Source organism: Apteryx rowi, unplaced genomic scaffold (genome assembly GCF_003343035.1).
Source record: "Apteryx rowi isolate R43461 unplaced genomic scaffold, aptRow1 scaffold_72, whole genome shotgun sequence".
Taxonomy (NCBI): domain Eukaryota; kingdom Metazoa; phylum Chordata; class Aves; order Apterygiformes; family Apterygidae; genus Apteryx; species Apteryx rowi.
Window position 1 is genome coordinate 2990399 of NW_020451005.1, and position 18843 is coordinate 3009241.

At 37.1% G+C, this 18843-nt stretch overlaps 1 protein-coding gene across 2 annotated transcripts in view; it reads right to left on the reverse strand.

The window, feature by feature from the left end:
- GAB1 (GRB2 associated binding protein 1) overlaps positions 1-18843 on the reverse strand; it is a 101363-nt gene that overhangs the window by 10136 nt on the left and 72384 nt on the right. For both annotated transcript variants that reach the window (XM_026087493.1, XM_026087492.1), the window contains exons 4-6: positions 14333-14937; positions 11438-11523; positions 10928-11231 (exon numbers count right to left, since the gene is read on the reverse strand). In XM_026087493.1, coding sequence (XP_025943278.1) covers positions 10928-11231; positions 11438-11523; positions 14333-14937 — 995 coding nt within the window. The remainder of the gene's footprint in view (positions 1-10927; positions 11232-11437; positions 11524-14332; positions 14938-18843) is intronic.

Genomic DNA, 18843 nt, shown 5'->3' on the forward strand with positions numbered 1-18843 from the left:
GACAAAAACCAAACCAAACTGTGAGGTTACTTATTTTCTATGTATTGCAGAATTCCTCTATCCCATCCTTGCCCATTTAAGACAACAAAATAACACAGGCTAGGGCTCAGAAAGGGCTTAATAACACCCGTTATTTCCTCAAAAGATACATTTTTAATAAATGCATCAGAATTTTTTAAATTGCCATTCTTTATCTAAAAATCATCAGCTCTGCTGCTACCTTAGCCAGATCTACAAACAGAAATATCCATGTTTAGAATTGAAAAACTTAAATATGATTGAAATTCATGGTGCTGATCCAAAGTAACCTTACTAATTTACTCTGAAAGCACTTCCTAGAAGCTCGGAGAAGCAAAGAGCTGAGTAAAACAACACGCAAAGTATCTCATTCCTGCACAACAGCCTGGTCTCCAAGGTTTATGCTATTCAGAACTAGTCTCTAAAGACAAATGCCATAGAGCCATTCTTTACATCAGTTTACTAAAGGTGAAAGGACAGTAGGCCTCCAGAGAGAGCCTGGCCCCACACAGCATTTCAACACCAACAGTGCTACAGGACACATTTCTTGTGATTTAGGCCCACAGGCACAAATTTACCTCATCTAATGTTTAGACACTCACATAAGACAATGCTTTTAACTTATACATCTATTCTGGAAAAGATACATCTGGGCCAAAGTGGTGTTTACACCAATTTTTCTTCACTGAAAAGGAAAGAAATTATGTTACAACACTTACAACTGGATACAAACCTATTTTACAAATACAGGAAAAMAAACAAACAAACAAACAAGTAGGTTACCATAAGTGAAACCAACTACCCAGAACTGAAAATTACATGTTGTTCAAGTCACCACCTGTGAAACCCAAAATGCTATGACAAGAGAAAGACTCAACTTCCACATGTTCTTTGATACAAATACTGAGCAAAGGCACTCCGAGTTGAAAAATCACTAGTGAAGTCTATTTTTCTAACAAATGGCCGCTGTAAAAATTGCCAAGCAGAACAAGTGATTATGCATCTAGCGTTGGACTGCACTCAGACAGCATGAGCTCTGCTCCTGGCATTTTGCAGCATGTGTCAATGCTGCCTTTGTCTGAGAAGCCATSAGGAGAAGAGTCCATTTCATGTGTCTGATTTTGTTTCAAATAATGGCTTAAATTGAAAAACCTTTTGGTTTTTCCACTGGCCTTGCTAATGCATTCTCTTTCCTAGTTTTCCTGAAAAAAACATGGAACAACGTCGGAAAAAAAGCGTGTCTCACTGCAGCATATATCATGGTAGGTGGGTCTTAACGTTTTAGGCTTTTCGGACATAAAGCACTCATGGAAGAGCCTCCTGTTGTTTTCTGCTTACAGCCTTGAAGCACTAATAATGACAAGATTGCTGTTAAGAATGTTTATTTTCTGACTGGCTGCTCACTCCATCACTTGCTGGCAATGGATTTTATATCAGGAAACGGCAAACATCTTCATGAAAGAGGCCAACGCACTATTTAAATAACAACTATTTTGGGCTTAAAACTTTAAAGTAAGTTTACCAATGTACATAAAATTTAAAAAATGTGTGATCTTTTAATGCTATTTCCTGGCCAACAGGACTGATCCTTGTGAGACAAGGAGATCAGGCACAGGAATGCTAGAGCAGTGCTTTACTTGGAATAGGAGGTTGGAGAACAAGAGGGAAAACCAGCCACATAGGTGTCCTGCACCGATGAAAGCACTTTCATAGAGACATAACTAATAGCAATTTTCAATTAATGTGTGTGCACACATGTGTGTAATTAAAGGCAAATGAAATTTGACTGAGGTCAAGTACCCCAGTATTCAAACTACTGTGGCTTTCTCCTTAAAAAACAAGGCTGAAGCTCACAACCTTGGTCTCGCAGGTTTTATTGCTTGGCTTTTGATTTTGCAGAGTAACTTCTCCCCTTTCCCGCTCTTCTTCCTCACCCCAGTGAGCTCCGATTTCCAAGTACATGGTTTTCAACACACAGCTCTACAAGTATCCTGAATTTGGTTTTTCAGCTCTGTTTCTAGTAAGTCTATTCCCTGCCAAGGTACGTCTAATTAGAAACATGTATTTAGTTATACAACATCCACATCCATTTCCATATGAGTATCCAGCAATAAACAGAATGAATAGCAGTATGTGCTTAGTTCTGGTCAATGATACCACATGGATGTTACTGACCACAATCTCTTTAGGACAGTAAAAAAGTTGTAATCAGTTTATACTTGCAATATTATGAATTTTAAAAAAGCAGTAAACTAAAGATGCTCTCCAGTTTTCTTAAGCACTTTATCTTCTCCAAATAAATTCTCAGGGAGCATTAGTACTTTGGATACTCCAGAAATTAAGAATGAATTGGAAAATATATCTGATTCTAAAGAAATCTAACTGTATCAGATAGCTAAGTTCACTGGTATTCATAAAATATTTGCCAAATGCCACAAAATTATTCAGAAAATACCAAAGCTACTAATCAGCCAAATACTATTTGACTGCTCTAATTTGCCAATAATTCTACAAGTCTATATTTAAAAATCCCCCAAAGCACGATGAACTGAAAACATTAAATAACACACATGGTAGTTTAAGACCAAAGTGCAGTGTTCTAATGTGTTTATTGATTAATAGTTTTACAGTTGCACTGAGGTTCATAAAGTACAAGGGATACTATGGTAAGGTGTCTTTCACATTTTTACAAAAATAGAACAACTAACATAGAGAATAACTTGTTCCCTGGAAAAATCAAGTCTAATAAGTCTATAAAAAAGCTAATGAAATAGCATGACTATATGGATATGAAAAATTATCTTTGCTTAAACAGGCATTAAATACATAGGGAAGTAGAAAAAAAATCATCTAAAGGAAGGAGAGAGAAAAAAAAAAGAAGGATATTACCAGCATTCTCCTGTTTTCCCTCGGATCTCTGAAGTTCTATGCTACCATCTCTATCACTAGTATGAGAATAAGTCAGTTTGAAAACTCACACATTTAATTTTTTTTAAATCTTACATCCAGTAAATCAGAGCTTCATTTGCAGCTGTGACAGAACCATCCAAATAAAATCTTTTCTTGGAATTACTTTTTTGTTTTAAAGCTTTGATTAAAAAAAAAAAGTCACAGCTGCCAAGTTAAGGACTGGCAGATCATAGCAAGGAGCTATATAAACTCCATTTAAATCTATTAAGTAAAAAGCTAACTTTGTAGAAGTACTGCCATGGAGGAAGCCCAAGTTTCAGCTGAATGAAGGCTTTGGAGATAGTATTCAACATGTTTTAGGAACTCAGAGGAAGCACCAAATGCCACTCCTCAAAAGCCTTTTTTTTTTTTTTTTTTAATCACCAAATGGAAGGAACAGGAAGTGGAACTTCCAAGAATAAATGGAAGGATTAAACACTTTAATTTCTTAAATCAAATTGACAATACCTCTGTTATGAAAAGTCATCATGGAAATTACAGTTTCTTATTCAACAGATCTTCAATTCAGTTCGCTCTGCTGATTAGAATCATCATTCATATTTTTCTTTTTTTAAATGCTTACTTGCCCTAAAAACTGAGAAAGTGAATGATCTTTTATTTAACAATATGCAACAGAATCAAGATAGTTTAGAACAGTGCAGTATTGCCAGCTTTCAATTTTGCCCCGAGTATATTTGGTAATTTTTATTCTATTTATTTAAAGAAATCTTAGCTCCTGATGTCACTAATGCCTTAACTGTTTCTCTGAAGTTTTATTTTAGGATGGTGGGATGGTGCTCCTGTTATATCAGAATGTGCAGTATGTTCATAYTGTCCAACCCTGACACTCAAACATATAAATATTTAATAAAAAAACTATGCACCGACTACTTAAAACTAAATTTCACAATTAATGAGTTCTTAATTTTCTTAATAACTATATTGTTTGGGATTTTTAAAGTATCATACTATGAATGATTATAACTGGTCACATTAGGACCCACTGTGATGCTTTTGGATGACAGGCTGAGAGAGCTGGGCCTGTTTAGCCTGGAGAAAAGACGACTGAGAGGGGATCTTATCAACGTGTACAAGTATCTGAAGGGAGGGTGTCAAGAGGATGGAGCCAGACTCTTTTCAGTGGTGCCCAGTGACAGGACGCGAGGCAACAGGCACAAACTGAAACACAGACACTTCCATCTGAACATGAGGAAAAACTTTTTCACTGTGAGGGTGACAGAGCACTGGAACAGGTTGCCCAGAGAGGTGGTGGAGTCTCCTTCTCTGGAGATATGCAAAACGCGCCTGGATGCAATCCTGTGCAATGTGCTCTAGGTGACCCTGCTTGAGCAGGGGGGTTGGACTAGATGATCTCCAGAGGTCCCTTCCAACCTCAACCCTTCTGTGATTCTGTGACAGAAGGTGACAGATACTTACTGTCACATGTGAAAGTCTTGTATACAATTCCCTCTTCAAAGTGGGCTTACAGTTTTAAATAATATGGTTGAGGAAAACCTAGAATTTTCTATAAAGTTAAAAACTGGGTAGGAGATGCTCATGAGTATTCATGGCAAAGATACAGCCACATTTTTATAAGTAGTCCACATATTTGTGGCTTGACCACATGAATTATGTCATGTAACATCTTAAATGAGAAATATTTAGAAGAAAAAAAACAAGTTTAGTATCCCTGCTTTAAAATGAACTCAGAGGAAACAAGATTTTTTAAAACCACAAGAACCAACTCCATGAGAATTTTTTTTACCTCTCCGTTCTTTTTTTTGGTTTGCTCGTTTTCAAGGTATGTTGGTATGTTTTATTTGCATGAAAAGAAATGTATGCATCACTTACTGTCTCTAAATCCTAGCTTACCACTTGCTGTGCTGTAAGTTACCAAGCCCAAACAACATCTCTTTTAGAGACAACCGTATGGACTGAAGTTACATGGAATCATCTCAGACAAGATTCTGATGATGTATTTTTGTTGAAAGATAAACCTTTTGTAAAAATAAATGCGAAAAGACACTATACTGGTTATTGGTTATTTTTGCAATCAGCAAACTGTAAAAGAAGCTGTAAAATTCAACCCAAGTCTAAGAATGAAAACTTTGTTAAAAATAAACTTAAATGTAATTCAACTGTAACAACATTTGGACAAATACAACTGTTATTCAAGACACAGCAGCAGAGTCCAATAGCATGTTGTATGTAATAAGAGTGGGGGATCCAGAGTTCTTTACTGTCTCTGTTGGCAACCTGCTTGGTGATCCTGAATACATCATTTTATCACAGCTCTTCATGACCCTGAATGAGGTTCTGTGCTATACCAAACTCTTCCATAAAGTGTTTTAAGGATTACAGATCAAAAGCATTACCTAAGCGGTAGTGTTGCACTCTGCTAAAAAGAGTTTTAACTTAACTTTTTTCATTCCATCGTGGTCATGAATCATTAATTCAGCCATATGATCAAAGCACATATTTTTCTCTTCAGAAGCCTAAAAAACCACTTTGGTACAGAGAAAATGGAAGTTAACAAGTTACAATAAGCAGGGTATCAAACCGAGACTTTGAAGAATTAAATTCTGCCATTGTCAATTCCATCATTAACTGTTTGATTCAAATACTGAAAAACTCAGTTTTGACAGTTAATATTGCAAACACATATTTCTTAAGAGCTTTGAACTTTTTAAGAGATTGAAACAAATACTGAATGTTATATAGCTATAAAGTTATCTCCTAAACAAGTATTTTTCAAAGACTACCTCACTGTGTAGTTGTTTGGTCTTGAATTCTTGCTTTAAGATCCCAATTCCCCTCCCCCCCCCAATAAATCACTTAGGTGGGGGTTCACTATCATGCTCATAGGCTCACACACACCCTCGCTCTCATTCAAACACTGCCTCAGCTGAGTCAGTGGAGTTTTCACAGTGGCCAGAGTGGGGACCCACTGCCACTGCAGCCCTCTCCTGACCAAACTCAATTCACACCCTACCCTTTTTATCATCAGCCATTCACTTTCCTTGATCTCTGACCTACATCACGTTTGTTGGGAAGATTACAATCATCCGGACTTATAGACCTCCATCAGGCCCTCAACTTTCTCAAGGGTCGCCAGCACAACCACCTGGGACCAACCTCCTCAGTACCTCTCACTACTCCAAAGGGTTCCCTGTGGAGCTATGAAACACCAGCATGGTCCTGTGAGCTGTCAGAAGGCTGGAGATCACGGCACCACTGCCTGGTAACATTACCCTTTCCAGATGTTGTAAAGAGCCCAAAGAAAGCACAGGGTACAGGAGAGAAGAATCAGGTGGTTCTTTGCAGCCTTAGTTTTCATGGCCATCTTTTCTTCACTGTATTTGGCTACCTTTAATTCTACCGCGCCTTCTTCAATAAATGTTATCTTGAAGAAGGAGCTATCTCAAAATTGAAAGAAGACACTCTCAAACTAAAATGTTGCAGAACTGCTCTGGAATGGAACTAGACACATAGTCTTTTAATGATTCAGCGAGCATGACCCAACTGCACAGATGGAAGCAATATTTTTTCCATTTGAAATCTTCTGCTAGCAATAGTGCTTCCAATTTAGCATCACCACTGCATGCAACTATGGCAAGCTAAAGCAGCCAGAAAGCAGAACTATAAAATGAACACAAACAATAGTTCTTTAAAATAAATGAAATAGCACCCTGAAAAAACACATTAAAAAAAAAAAAGATTATTTTTGTCATTCAGTTACAGGTAAGAGCAGAAAAGCACCTGGCCAAACACACTCAATTTTGTCCCAAGCAATATATCACTTACCTTTTGGTATGCTTCTCTAAAAAACAGTAACTTGTTTTGATTCAAGCTATTGGGGCTGGAAGCCAATAGCATGTTTTGAAATTACTTTCAAGCCTTCCAGAAGGTACTGGAACCTTTCTCCACTTTCAGAAGCAGCTGTGACCCAGCAGAATGAAACTACATGAAAATGTAGTGTAATCTCAAGGCTACATTATCTTTTTTTACCATATGTTCTAAAACAAAACTATTCCTGAAATCAGTGGAAAAAGACGTAGGCCATCTCACAGCTCACAATGCCTCCTGGCCCAGGCAACTTGTACAAATTCAAAGACTGAAGAGCCTCAGGCTTTCAAAGCGGGGGCAAGCCAAAAGCCCTCCCCTGAAGAACATGCATGTAATTTAGTGAATTTTAGATGTATTTGTTACCTACATTTAGTTTATCAATGTTATTAATTTTCACAACTCATTCTTCCATCACACTTGCTACTTTGGTAAAACTGTATCTACTCTTAAAATAAATTGGAGAATTTTGAAAGTTTAATTAATTACACAGAACCTCAGGTGTTTATATCAGAGCTGTGAAGACACACACTTTCGAGTCCCTCCTGCTGAAAGACACTTTTTGCTAGATCTTTATTGGTTGGCACGTTCTTGTCTAAAGACAGGAGAACCAGAGGAAGTTACCAAGGATATATTTCATCTCGGGTTCACTTAACAGCAATACTGGGGGGGCAGAGGAGGTTACATATGGCAGAATGCCCACTGCCATTACTGAGTCCTCATTTCTACCACTGGCAAACTATGCTGCCGGTAAGCCTCCAAGTTCTTAAACCAAAGAAAAGTAAAGGAGCTGTATGAGCACATATATTTGACAACAGAAAGTAGAGCATTCCAWCTTTATGTGCTAGATTCCCTGCATTATTTCTTTGTCAAATGCAATTTCTGCACTGAATGTGACAAACTTCCTTGGTTTACACATGAACATTTCTAAGCTGTAACCAATGCATAAGTTAAAGGTGATAACGCTACTTCACAATAACAAGTATGTCTACTAAAAAGGAATTGCAGTGCACACGGTTTATTTCAGCAATACCTAAAACCAAAAAAAGGTCACAGCAGCTTCTTCAGACAGAATATGATACAGCCTTCATACACCTGGAGGCCTTGTAACTCTCTGCAGTTAGGCCATCTTTTAGAGAAGCACCAGTTGTCTCCAGCAGAAATTCTTACATCAATCTCATGTTATATATCAGAAGAATTTACCCCTGCTTAAAAGGAGTAATACTCAGTAGATAGCTATTTTGTGTACCATTCCCCCCTCCTCTATGCCTAGCTAAGTTCTATTGAATGCACAAGCCAACCTGTTGCTTGCTATGCATTAATGTACTAATTCATACCAAAATACTATTGCAGTGCATTTAGATATGCAGAAAAGAACTAATAGAAGTTGCTACAATAACTTGAAAGCTGAAAAAGCATCACAGTAGAACATAGYTTGTTTTACTTAGGTAACGAACCACTAAAACAAAGTTTTATCCTATTTTAATTCAAAAGGAATTGCAGTTTTATCTTCCCAAAAGTACTTCTGGAAGAAGTTATTTGCATGGAGAACTCAACTACTGAAATGGGAATATATTATCATTCTGATGTGTCATTTTATTAGCTTTTCACAACAATGGAAAACTTACAGTAGTATACTTGATATAAAAATTGAGTGAACCGGTGCATGTGTTACTAAGATAGAACAGCGACAGATCAGTATCATCATTCTTGGTAACATACATTCGTATATTAGGTGTTTTGTTTTTGTTTTTTTTCCCAGCTGCTAAGCATATTTACTTTCAGGAATAGCTTTTTAAAACTGACTTTATCTTTTGAAAAATAGTAATTAATCATGCTATGTTAAGGAGACGTGGTTTCCAGAAGTCTACAGGCAAAAATAGAGATAGTCAGTATGAGCCATATCATGCAACTCTACACTCATCAAGAAATGTGCTAGTACMCCTAAAAATCTTTCTCTCTTCCCCGATGTTAGCTAGGTCTTTCTACATATTTCAAGCATTTAAGGCTGGTAGTGGCTCAGGAGCCTTACGCGTTGCTCTCAGAACGCAGAACGCTAGTTCAGTTTCAAGAAAGATGCAAGAGCAGCAACGTCACCTCTGCAGAAACCTGTGCAACTGTTTTGCACCGCCAGCAACAAAGCCAGAAGCTTTTCAACGCAGAAGTTTACCACTTTTGAAAGTCAACAAACATTTTATCAGTTAAATACACAAACTGGCCAGTCAGGGAAAATATTTTAAAGCAGTTCAGTGTTTATTTTGAGCATATTTTCCAGTATCAGGTTTCTTCAATCTGTTACCATCCAGTATTTCTTAAGAACTAAACAAAACTACTGTCTGGTAAAATGGAAACAATTAGACATGAGCAGAGAGCCAAGGTTTTGAAAAGGGCTATATTTCATTTTCTGAACACGGACAATAGGAATCAGACGTGGCACTTCCCATTTTACACAGAGATCTTCTATCACAGTGATAGTATCCACTTCTGTTAAAATTACAGGCTCTTTTCACTTAATGGCAAACATACTAATTTAAAGTTTTAGCTAGTGAATATCTTGGGTCATCTAAGTATTTGACATGGACTTTTCCCCCAAATTAAACCAGCCATTCTCAAGTTTGTGAACACTATTTTTTCAAACATATAAAAGTAGAATGTATTCAAATACAAAATAGTGTAGACATTTGACCTAATGTTTTTTAGTTACCACCTCTACAAAAAGTTAGTTATTTAGCCTGAAAAACAACTGGGCAGTATGCAAATAAACTGCATCATCCTTTATCTATACTTCTGATAGGTTGATGAAACATTTCAGATCCACTGGGAAGTCCAAGTTATTTATCAGTCATTCTCTATGCAAATATCTCATATAGACACATCACAACAGTGTCATCTTTGTTTCTTAAGACTATCCTATTCTCTCAAATATTGCTTATTTTAAGGAAAAGTAAAACAAATACACCAGATTCCTCAAGAGATTTATTTTTAAGGAAGTTTTGGAGGGGTTCTCTAAAATTTGGGTTTTTTTCCTAGTCAATTTTGCTACTGAAGTTGTTGYAGCTTCCTCAAACTCATAACAGGATCTCCCACACATTCAGCAGTTTAAAATATTTCCACATAAAACAAATTTTTCATTTGCCTTATGGTTTTGTTTTGTCTATCGTACTCTACTAAAGGCAAGGAAATTCAAAAATCTAGGCTGATGCTATGTTTTCACTTACTACAGTTTATATAAATTGCATTATAACCATGGCACCTGCTCCTGTGACAGGGCAAACATATCTCAAGGACTGGCTTGACCAAGCAGTTTCCTCCTCCCATTTGGATCCCAAGGAAGATGTATATGTATATGGTAACCTCATGGGTCACAAGTTAACCATCTTCCTGTGACTGCTCCATGTGGCCACTCACACTCAAGTGTTGGGAAGCCCCAACACGAAGCAAGAAAGTGATTTTCCTTGCTTTTACAGATTGAAATGAGGCCTTAAAATTATTTACTCATTAGTTAACACTACTTACTCAACCTATTTTTTCCTTTAAACACAATTGTAAGAATTATTCTATAACTGTTGCATACTTTGAATAGGATTAGTTAAAAAGCAGCACAATATACAACTCTTTCTCTCACTATATGACTAATTTCTAACACTATTAACATCAATAGCATATGTCTAAAATAAAGTTAAATGAGTTATTTTTAATTGTTACATCATACAATGAAAATCTTTACTGATCCTGTACCAAGAACTGTTATGCCTATAAATTCTTTTTTTTAAATCCAATTCCTAATGTGCTATCCCATCATCACAAGTTAGCTAGCTGTCCTATACATATAAGAACTAAAACTCACGCTTCTGGATGTTAGCAGTTCTATGTCATTTTTACAGCAATGAAATTTAAACCTAAGCATGTATTTGGCATTGTTATTTTGATGTTTTAAAATGGTTAAATTGTTATCTTATAGCTACTTATCTTATGGCTTTATCTTATGGCCACTTCATAGGATAACAAATATTTTGTTAGAATTTTTGAAAATGATCGTTTTCCACTAAACTGAAGTTGGAGAGCTATGTTATTTTATTAGGTGATAAAAWCAACTTCTATTGGACATTGTCCTCACCTTTTCTGTCTGGTTTGAGGTTCCGATCCACTGGTGGTGGTTCACATTCTGCAGCAGGTACTGACCGTCTAGGAGGGGTCTTTGGACTGGACCTGAAACCCATGTGAGCGGGAGGAGGGACTTGCTTTCCAAATAACGGAAAATCAAACGTGCCTGGTGTCATTGGTACATAGTTTGTTTCCTGGATAGGTTCAGTGAAGCTGCTGGAATGCTGTCGTGGAGGAGAGTTGGGATTCATTGGGACATAATTTTCATCTAGTTCTTCACTTGAAACACTTCCCACTGTCAACATGCTTCTGTTTTTCTAGAATTAACATATATTTCCTTTAACAAAATAAGTTATGCAATCAGCTGTGAATCACATGAATCTTTTAACCTAATAACTCAGATTAATATATTCCTATTGAAACTGAAAATCACAAACACTGTACAGATTGCTTTTTACACGGGAACAAAGAGCATTTAAGCACTCTGTCACTGTTGTCTCTCATGAGATCAAATCATACTTACAAAGTGGTTATGGAAGCCTTCCAATGAGTTAGATCTGTCATTCGGAAACGTACGTGGAATATCATAACAATCTTGAGAACTAATTTCTGAAGAAACAAGAAGAGAAAGTGGCTATTTACTTCATCATCTCTGTTCCTGTCATTTAACACCAGGCCAGAGTCTTTTCATTATTTACTGTCTGCTGCTGAGAAAATACATACACACAAACACACCACCTAAAGGTGTGACTGACAGATTTTATCTATGTACTTGAGAGGATACTATACTATATGCTTGTTCACAGACAAACTTAATACCCATATCAGTCACGACTTAAAGCTCTTGTAGTGGCATTTTCCATGGCAAAAAACAAAGCAACTTTCCCATTTCAAGAAGCAGCTAAGTCTTCTTTGCAAACAGACAAGCATAAGAGTTTAATGTAAGAGTGGGGTTTGAGATATTGGGCCCTCAAGAGGGAATTCTGTTCTAAAATAAACGAACAACAGACATAATTTAAGGGCTAGAGAGAAGTTTTCTGACTTACCCTTCCCTTGTAAAGTGCGGATTCAATAAAAATTAATCTGTTGTAACAACAGGTAAACTACTCTCAAACCTGTACAGAAAGTCTGCTGCCTTCCCCTCTGCTCTCAATTCCCCTGTTAGGTCACCAGGGGCTTTCAGTTTGAATAAACTGCTACAGATCCAAAGTTCTCACATTTTTTCAGGCTCCTGACTCTTGGCAGTCCACACTAACAAGTTCTTCAGTGTTGTGGCTGCCTCTCCGGCAGATGGGAGTATCTGTGAAACATCTCCAACTCTCAGGTACTCAGACCTACTCACCTGGGCAGGTGACAGGCTGCCTTACTGTGCAGCAGGCTTGCTCCTCTTCCTGACACCAACACAGACACTTCGGGAAAACTCTGTTTTTTTTTATTTCTCCTTGCCCCTGAGAAAAAGCTCTGAAGGTTTTTTTTGGAAATTCCCATTTCACAGGAAAAATAAACACTTCCGCTATTAAGTGTCAAACTAAAACAGTATTTTCAGAAAGGCAACTCTTCTCGGGGCAAGGAAACTCAGCTTTAATGAAGGAGTGCTCATTTATCTTTTCGCAGTTTAAGTTTATAAGTAAAGCAAAGTAAGCAAGGGTCTTTCAGGGTTTTACTTTGTAATTTTAAAATATTAATAAACACCAATATTATTACATTTAGTCTATGAAATGAATGACAAATGGAATAATTATATCTGAATATGTGTACAATCATGTCCCTTGTGTATACTGCCTCCTCTAAAAACCTTGTCTCTGTTGTCTTCTTTCTTTCTGCCTATCCCATACCTAGTGCAACTCAACGAACTCTCTTAAAAATCCCATCAAACATTAGTATCAATTCTAATCAGCTTAAAACTCCACTTTAAAAGTAACACTGTTTTGTTCACCTGCCTTAGGAACCTGAAAGGAGTGAAGCTAGCCCAAGAGTTATTAACAACACTAGAACCACTGTCCTCTATAACAATAAACATCCACTTCCCATTCTCGACCTCTCAAACCTTTCTTTAGTTTAAATTTGAGAGAGTGAGAACAGGGGGAAAAACAAACAAACAAGCAAATAATAACAACAACAGGCAGAAAAACAAGCAACAGCAATTGCTTAACTAGAAGTAGCTGCACCAGATTTGCTAATACCTGGCTGCTAAAGGAAAAACAGTAACAGCAATATATTAACAAGCCTGGAAGCGCCAACATTTAAATGACTATAAGGACTATAATTAACAAATTTAATTTTAATTTAAAAACTGCATCTCAAGGAGAGAAATACAAAGCTTTATGGCTCCAAGAACCAGATCAGGGTTCATATGGGAGCACTGGGTATATACTGTACTAACTTCCAGTGAATTCAGCCAAATGCTTTCAGCCCCTCAATGGATTGGGACGACCAGATGCAAACCTGACTTCAGTCATTCTGAAAGACTGAGAGGAAGCACCAGTGCTGAACTCAACTATATGAGCTTACTAGCAACAATGATCCCCTCTGTTTTCTGAAGACTAGTAACACCATAAAGATATGTGGGGTTTCAAGTATGTCCAGCTAAGACTGAATGCCCCAGTGCAACAAATATACTTTATCAATGTTCTGTGCTTTGCTGTTTTGATGTTTTCCTGCAACTTTTTTCCTCTTTCCTACCTATTTTAAACAGTAGAATCACAGGCTGCTTCGTGAAAGGCTACACACTTGTTAAAGACCAAAACGGCCCCTCATATAGTTCAGAAAAAAAMCCCTGAATGGTCCCAGTTTGTTTTCAGACATGCACTGACACCTTAGCATGAGGGGGAACCCTCAGCTGTCATTTTGAGAGAAACTCCAGCATTTCTAGTCCATGGGGTGTTTCTTCATTAAACTAAGCTTCAAACTTCATCTCCTCTTGCAGTTACAGCATAATAATTTCTTACCTATCCATCCTATCTACTAAATACAGAGTCTGAAAATTAAGCCGAGGCATTCTGTCCTTTGCCAACCTCCTTTTTCCTTGGCAAACAYTGACATCAATAGGAGATCCTGAAAGCCAGATCAGTTACAGTTACATACCTCCAGATAAAATGTGGGGTCTTTCCTCTTGCTGATGACACATGAGAAGAAAACAAATTCTACAGAGTTATAGCATCGCCAATCGCATGTCAGATTAACTCAAGTTACAGCCAACTTTTCTGAAGCCTGCCTTACAAAAATGGCACAATTTTTCAGATGCTGCCTTAGAACAGCAGCTGACAGTACAGTTGCTCTGAAAGAAATGCTGCAAGGAACAGGCTTGTGCTTATCAGACTGCTGGACAAGCATAAAGAATGTTTTAACCAGTTGCACAAGATTAAGGTCATTTAACATACAACTTCTGGAAGAGCAGACTAAAACAAGGAATACTGACCTTTACGAAAGATATTCAAATCTACAGTTGAAATGGTATTACTGCGTGAGGGCGGCATTCCTGCTGTAGGGATGCAGTAACTATTATCAGTGTCTGAAGCAGTGCGAGTAATGCTACAGGTTTCCACAGGAGATCGATCTGAAGCGTGGTGAGGTTTTGGTGGTCGAGGTGGAGGAATATCTGGAATCGTCTCCAGTTTTGAAGTCTGAGGCAACGTTCCTTCTGGAAAAGTTCGTGGAATCTGGTAAGTACCTCCAGGTGTGGGGGGAATGTCATAACTAATGGAGATATGTCTCATCTGTGCATCTAACGAAGATGTTGCTGAAGGGGTATTGAAAACATGTTGCTCTCCTTCTGCATCAGTCCCTGACGGAGATGCTGCCTTTGGTAAAACATCCTGTGAATAACTCCTAGGCAGGTTATAAAGGCTGCAGTCTGCCAATGCCAGTCCAGTACGAGAAGGTGGAGAGTCATAGACTCCTTGCTGCTGAAAAAAGCCATTCACAGCATGCTTGCCCACTGATGGAGCAGGATTTTTGTGGGAGGGCACATTATCATTGCAGTCTGTTTCAGAGGAGGTGGATTTTGCCGRGTCAGCGTGAGATCTACACATAAGATTAAAATGTTGATGAACATATAAAAACCAAACATTACGAATTATAAACACAACTTTTAAAATATAAACAATTGAAAAGTCTGTCTCTTCCAATTTCTTTTTTATTTTTTTTTAAAGTGCAGGAAGTCGATTATTAAACAAACAATAGTACTTAAAAAGAAGAATCCTAAGTAATTATATACATACAAACCCATGCATGTGAAACAAAACAACACAAGAGTGCAGCTTTAGCAGCAGCTCAACAAGCTGCTGCTGTTTCATAAAGTAAGTGATTTCCAGACAGATACCAAGCCAATCTGGAGCACGGCTTGTTTGTTTGGGGGCTAGGGGGATTCTTTTTGTTGTTGTTGGGTTTTTTTGTTTGTTTTTAAGCTTCTTAGGCCATGCTGCAAACTACTAGCACTTTAATGGCACTGCTAAGGTGAAAACATTGCACTCACTCCCTGGTTTTACAGTACTTGCTAGGTTTTTTTAATGAATATGAAAAAATGTTAAAGCAAAAATATGATTGCCTGCAACACCACATCGTGCATGCCTAAAGTTATTTATTGACAGTACAAACCTGATTCAAAATACATAAAGGAGAGAGAAATAACAGCTAAAACAAGAAATAGGAGAAGGATGGCCTGCTCTTACAGCAAGAAAAAAAAAAATCCATAAGGTGTATGTGCAAAAACTGAATGCTTTTGTCTTGAACTCAAGTTAAGGCAGCATTGCTAGATAAAAGTAGACAGTGGTTTGCCTTTGATTTCTTTGAAAATTCCATCTTTTATGAGAATAGCACTCACTAATACTGGTTCTAACCAACAGGGGAAGTAAACCTGCTGCAGACTTTTTTTCCTGGGTAGAACTCCCCAGATATCTCACTCCAGACAGGGAAATTTTGCTATAAGTCTGACTCCTAGTTTAAATGCAAGTCAGAATGATGACAAATATTAAGACAGGTGGAATTAATGAAGTCCACACAGTTTTACCGATCATACCATGATATTTCCTGTTCTCATTACCACAGAACCATACCATTGTGCTTATTTATATGTATGTATATGCATACATATAATATATATATAGGGTTGTGTCTCTCTCTCTGTGGGTCCTGAATAGTTGCTGCTGCTACTCTTATTAAGCTCTATTAAGCAACCGGACCAAACAGTTTACAAAACATTTCTAAGGAATAAAATACAAAAAAAAAAACAAAAAAAACCCCAGCAGTGTAAGTATCACAAGAAGCATTTTCTCCTTATTTTAAGAGGCTCTCTTTCTGAAGTGATCACAGCCACTATGTATTATTCAAATTTCAATTTGTTGATAATATCACACAAAACTTTCTCACTTATGGGAGGGTTGGATTTATCTCCATGGTTTCTAGTAATCTGAGAAGAAAGGAATCCAGTTTAGCTATTCATTTAGGCTTCCTCTACTGTCACTGGAGAAATGGAGACAGTGGGAAAGACAATCCATTCTTCTTAGATATCTGTCTAAAACTGCATGAATCACTCCCGAAGTGCCTCTCTCTGTCAGCTACCAAGGAAATCCGATTAGCTTAGACTGGACATCTGAAGTCAAGCAAGACATCATTCACCTAACCGTTTTTTTCCCCTGTTTAATAGCAGAAACACTGTCTTTCATTAGCTCGAGAGGCTTATGAGAGTTCTTCTCTTGCTTTATGGCACCTCTTTCTATTACCTGGTTCTTTGTTCTTTAATTTTTTTCATTAGAAAAACTATATTAATTTTGCTTCAATTATTAATGTAGATTTTTACATTCTCTCTCACTGGTCAGAATTGGTGACTAGGTGACTAAATATTAATTGCATTTAATTTAACAGATCTCCAAAAAGATGAGTAACTTTCTTATCAAGTATTTATTCTTGGCTTAACCAAGCGAAACTTCCCATATTCCTTCTGATGCTGACCATGTTGGACATRTCTCCTCTCTTTGCTAACACTTTACTATGCTTCATCTCAGAGCTTCCAAAGTTCAGTGATGAACCACTGCTCTTTTACTTTTCACTCTGGTTTCTGAGTGAATGCAAAAACTTAACACAACTGCAAAAATACAGCACATAGGACTAAAAAAAAAAAAAAAAAAAAAGGCGTAAGGTTACAGAGTGCATTACAAGACACGAACATATTGTGTGACTACTAAGACATTGAGCTTAGCCCCTTCAGCAGCCCTTTGTATTTACTCGAAAGGTTCATTCAAAAGTTCCTCTCGTTCAAGATGTATTCTTCTAGTTCTGCGGTATGCATTCGGACCAAACTTCCAGCAAAAGTCACAYGTTTCACATGAGCAAGTATAGCAAGAATCTTGGTCTGTGTTTTACATGCTATAAAAATAAAATAGGCAGTCTAGAGAAGCAGGACACTGACAATCAATTATAGAACCAAAATTGTTAGTTTCAGTTCACTAGGATATACTTTCAAATGGAAGTATTTCCAAAACTACAGAAATAAAATATAAACACCACCATTTATCTTATGAAAACAGTACAGAAATGCACATAATCAAAAAAGCACATACTCAATTTTATTTTTCAATTCATGGCTTGTACATGTCCTGGGATCACTTTAATCCATTTAACCATGCACCAGAACTCAAATGACATTCAAAGTATTTATACGCACACACACACGCAATGGAACATTCCTTAAAATTATTACCAGTTCTGGGCATGATGGTGGTTTTAAACAGACATGAAGACACATTCTAATGATAACAAGTTATATTTGACTCTAAAGATGCACAACATGCAGGTGTATATAACCAAAGCTCAAGATGCATACAGTGCATGTATGATGCTAATGCTTCAGGATTACCCATCATATGTAAACAACGATGCTATCATGTTTAAATTTAAGAGTTTTTCTATTTCTGACTGAATGCTTTTTCTTATTCTTTCTTGATCACAAGCACTTTTGAAAGCGGACTTTCAAAAATCATGACATGAAGCAGTCAAGCCAGTCACTTGCTTTTTCAAAATATGAACGGGTTGTAGCTAATCTGATTTTGCAAGTCCAAGTTTGAGGACAGCCTGAAACAAAGGCCAAGAGAGCAGCAATTCACACAGAAATGAAGACAGGAAATTCAATCTATTAAGTTTAAATAGTTTTCAAAAGTCAATATTAACTGTTTGTCATGATAAGAACAACACGTACAATTTTGAAAATCTACACTGTATATTTGAATCATATGTTATCTCAAGGGAAGCGAGGTTAGGACCAGAGCTCAGGAACAGATTTTAGTCCTGCTTATTTAAAGGATCTCAGATGCAAGCAGCTTAACTTCTGTGGGTTTTTTATTTTTTTGAAATTCATAATTTTTCCATGCACTTCAAAACAGCTCAGCAACAACAACAAAAATCCATTTGGCTTAAATAATCTACTCAAAACTGGTTATTAAGATAAGTATTAAAGTATCTGTTCTCCCCAATTTAAAATAAAGGCCAAGTTAGATATAACACAAGGAAAATTATTAACCCTATTTATAAATAGAGGATGGACTGCGACATGAACTCATGGCGCTATCACATGTGCAACACACATCTGCAAATTATGCTAACAGTGGCAAAACTATTCTATACTTAGTGCTAAGGCTGGACACCTCTTTCCATGCATCAAGAAATAACTATATAGCCTGCTGATCTACAAGCACTAGACATTAAGATGCACAGAGCAGACGTGGGAAAAGGTGTGGGGACACGGTGTCACACTCAAATGTGCTTGTGTTCTCCATATATACATATAAATATATATAGATATAGATATATAAAATTTGTGCATTTGGAAGTGGGGAGGCGCACACATTCCAGGAAAGTTTCTGAATGGAATGACCATATAATGTCAAATAAGCAAGCCTGCTCCTATGCATTAAAAACTAATTAAAAATTCTGTCC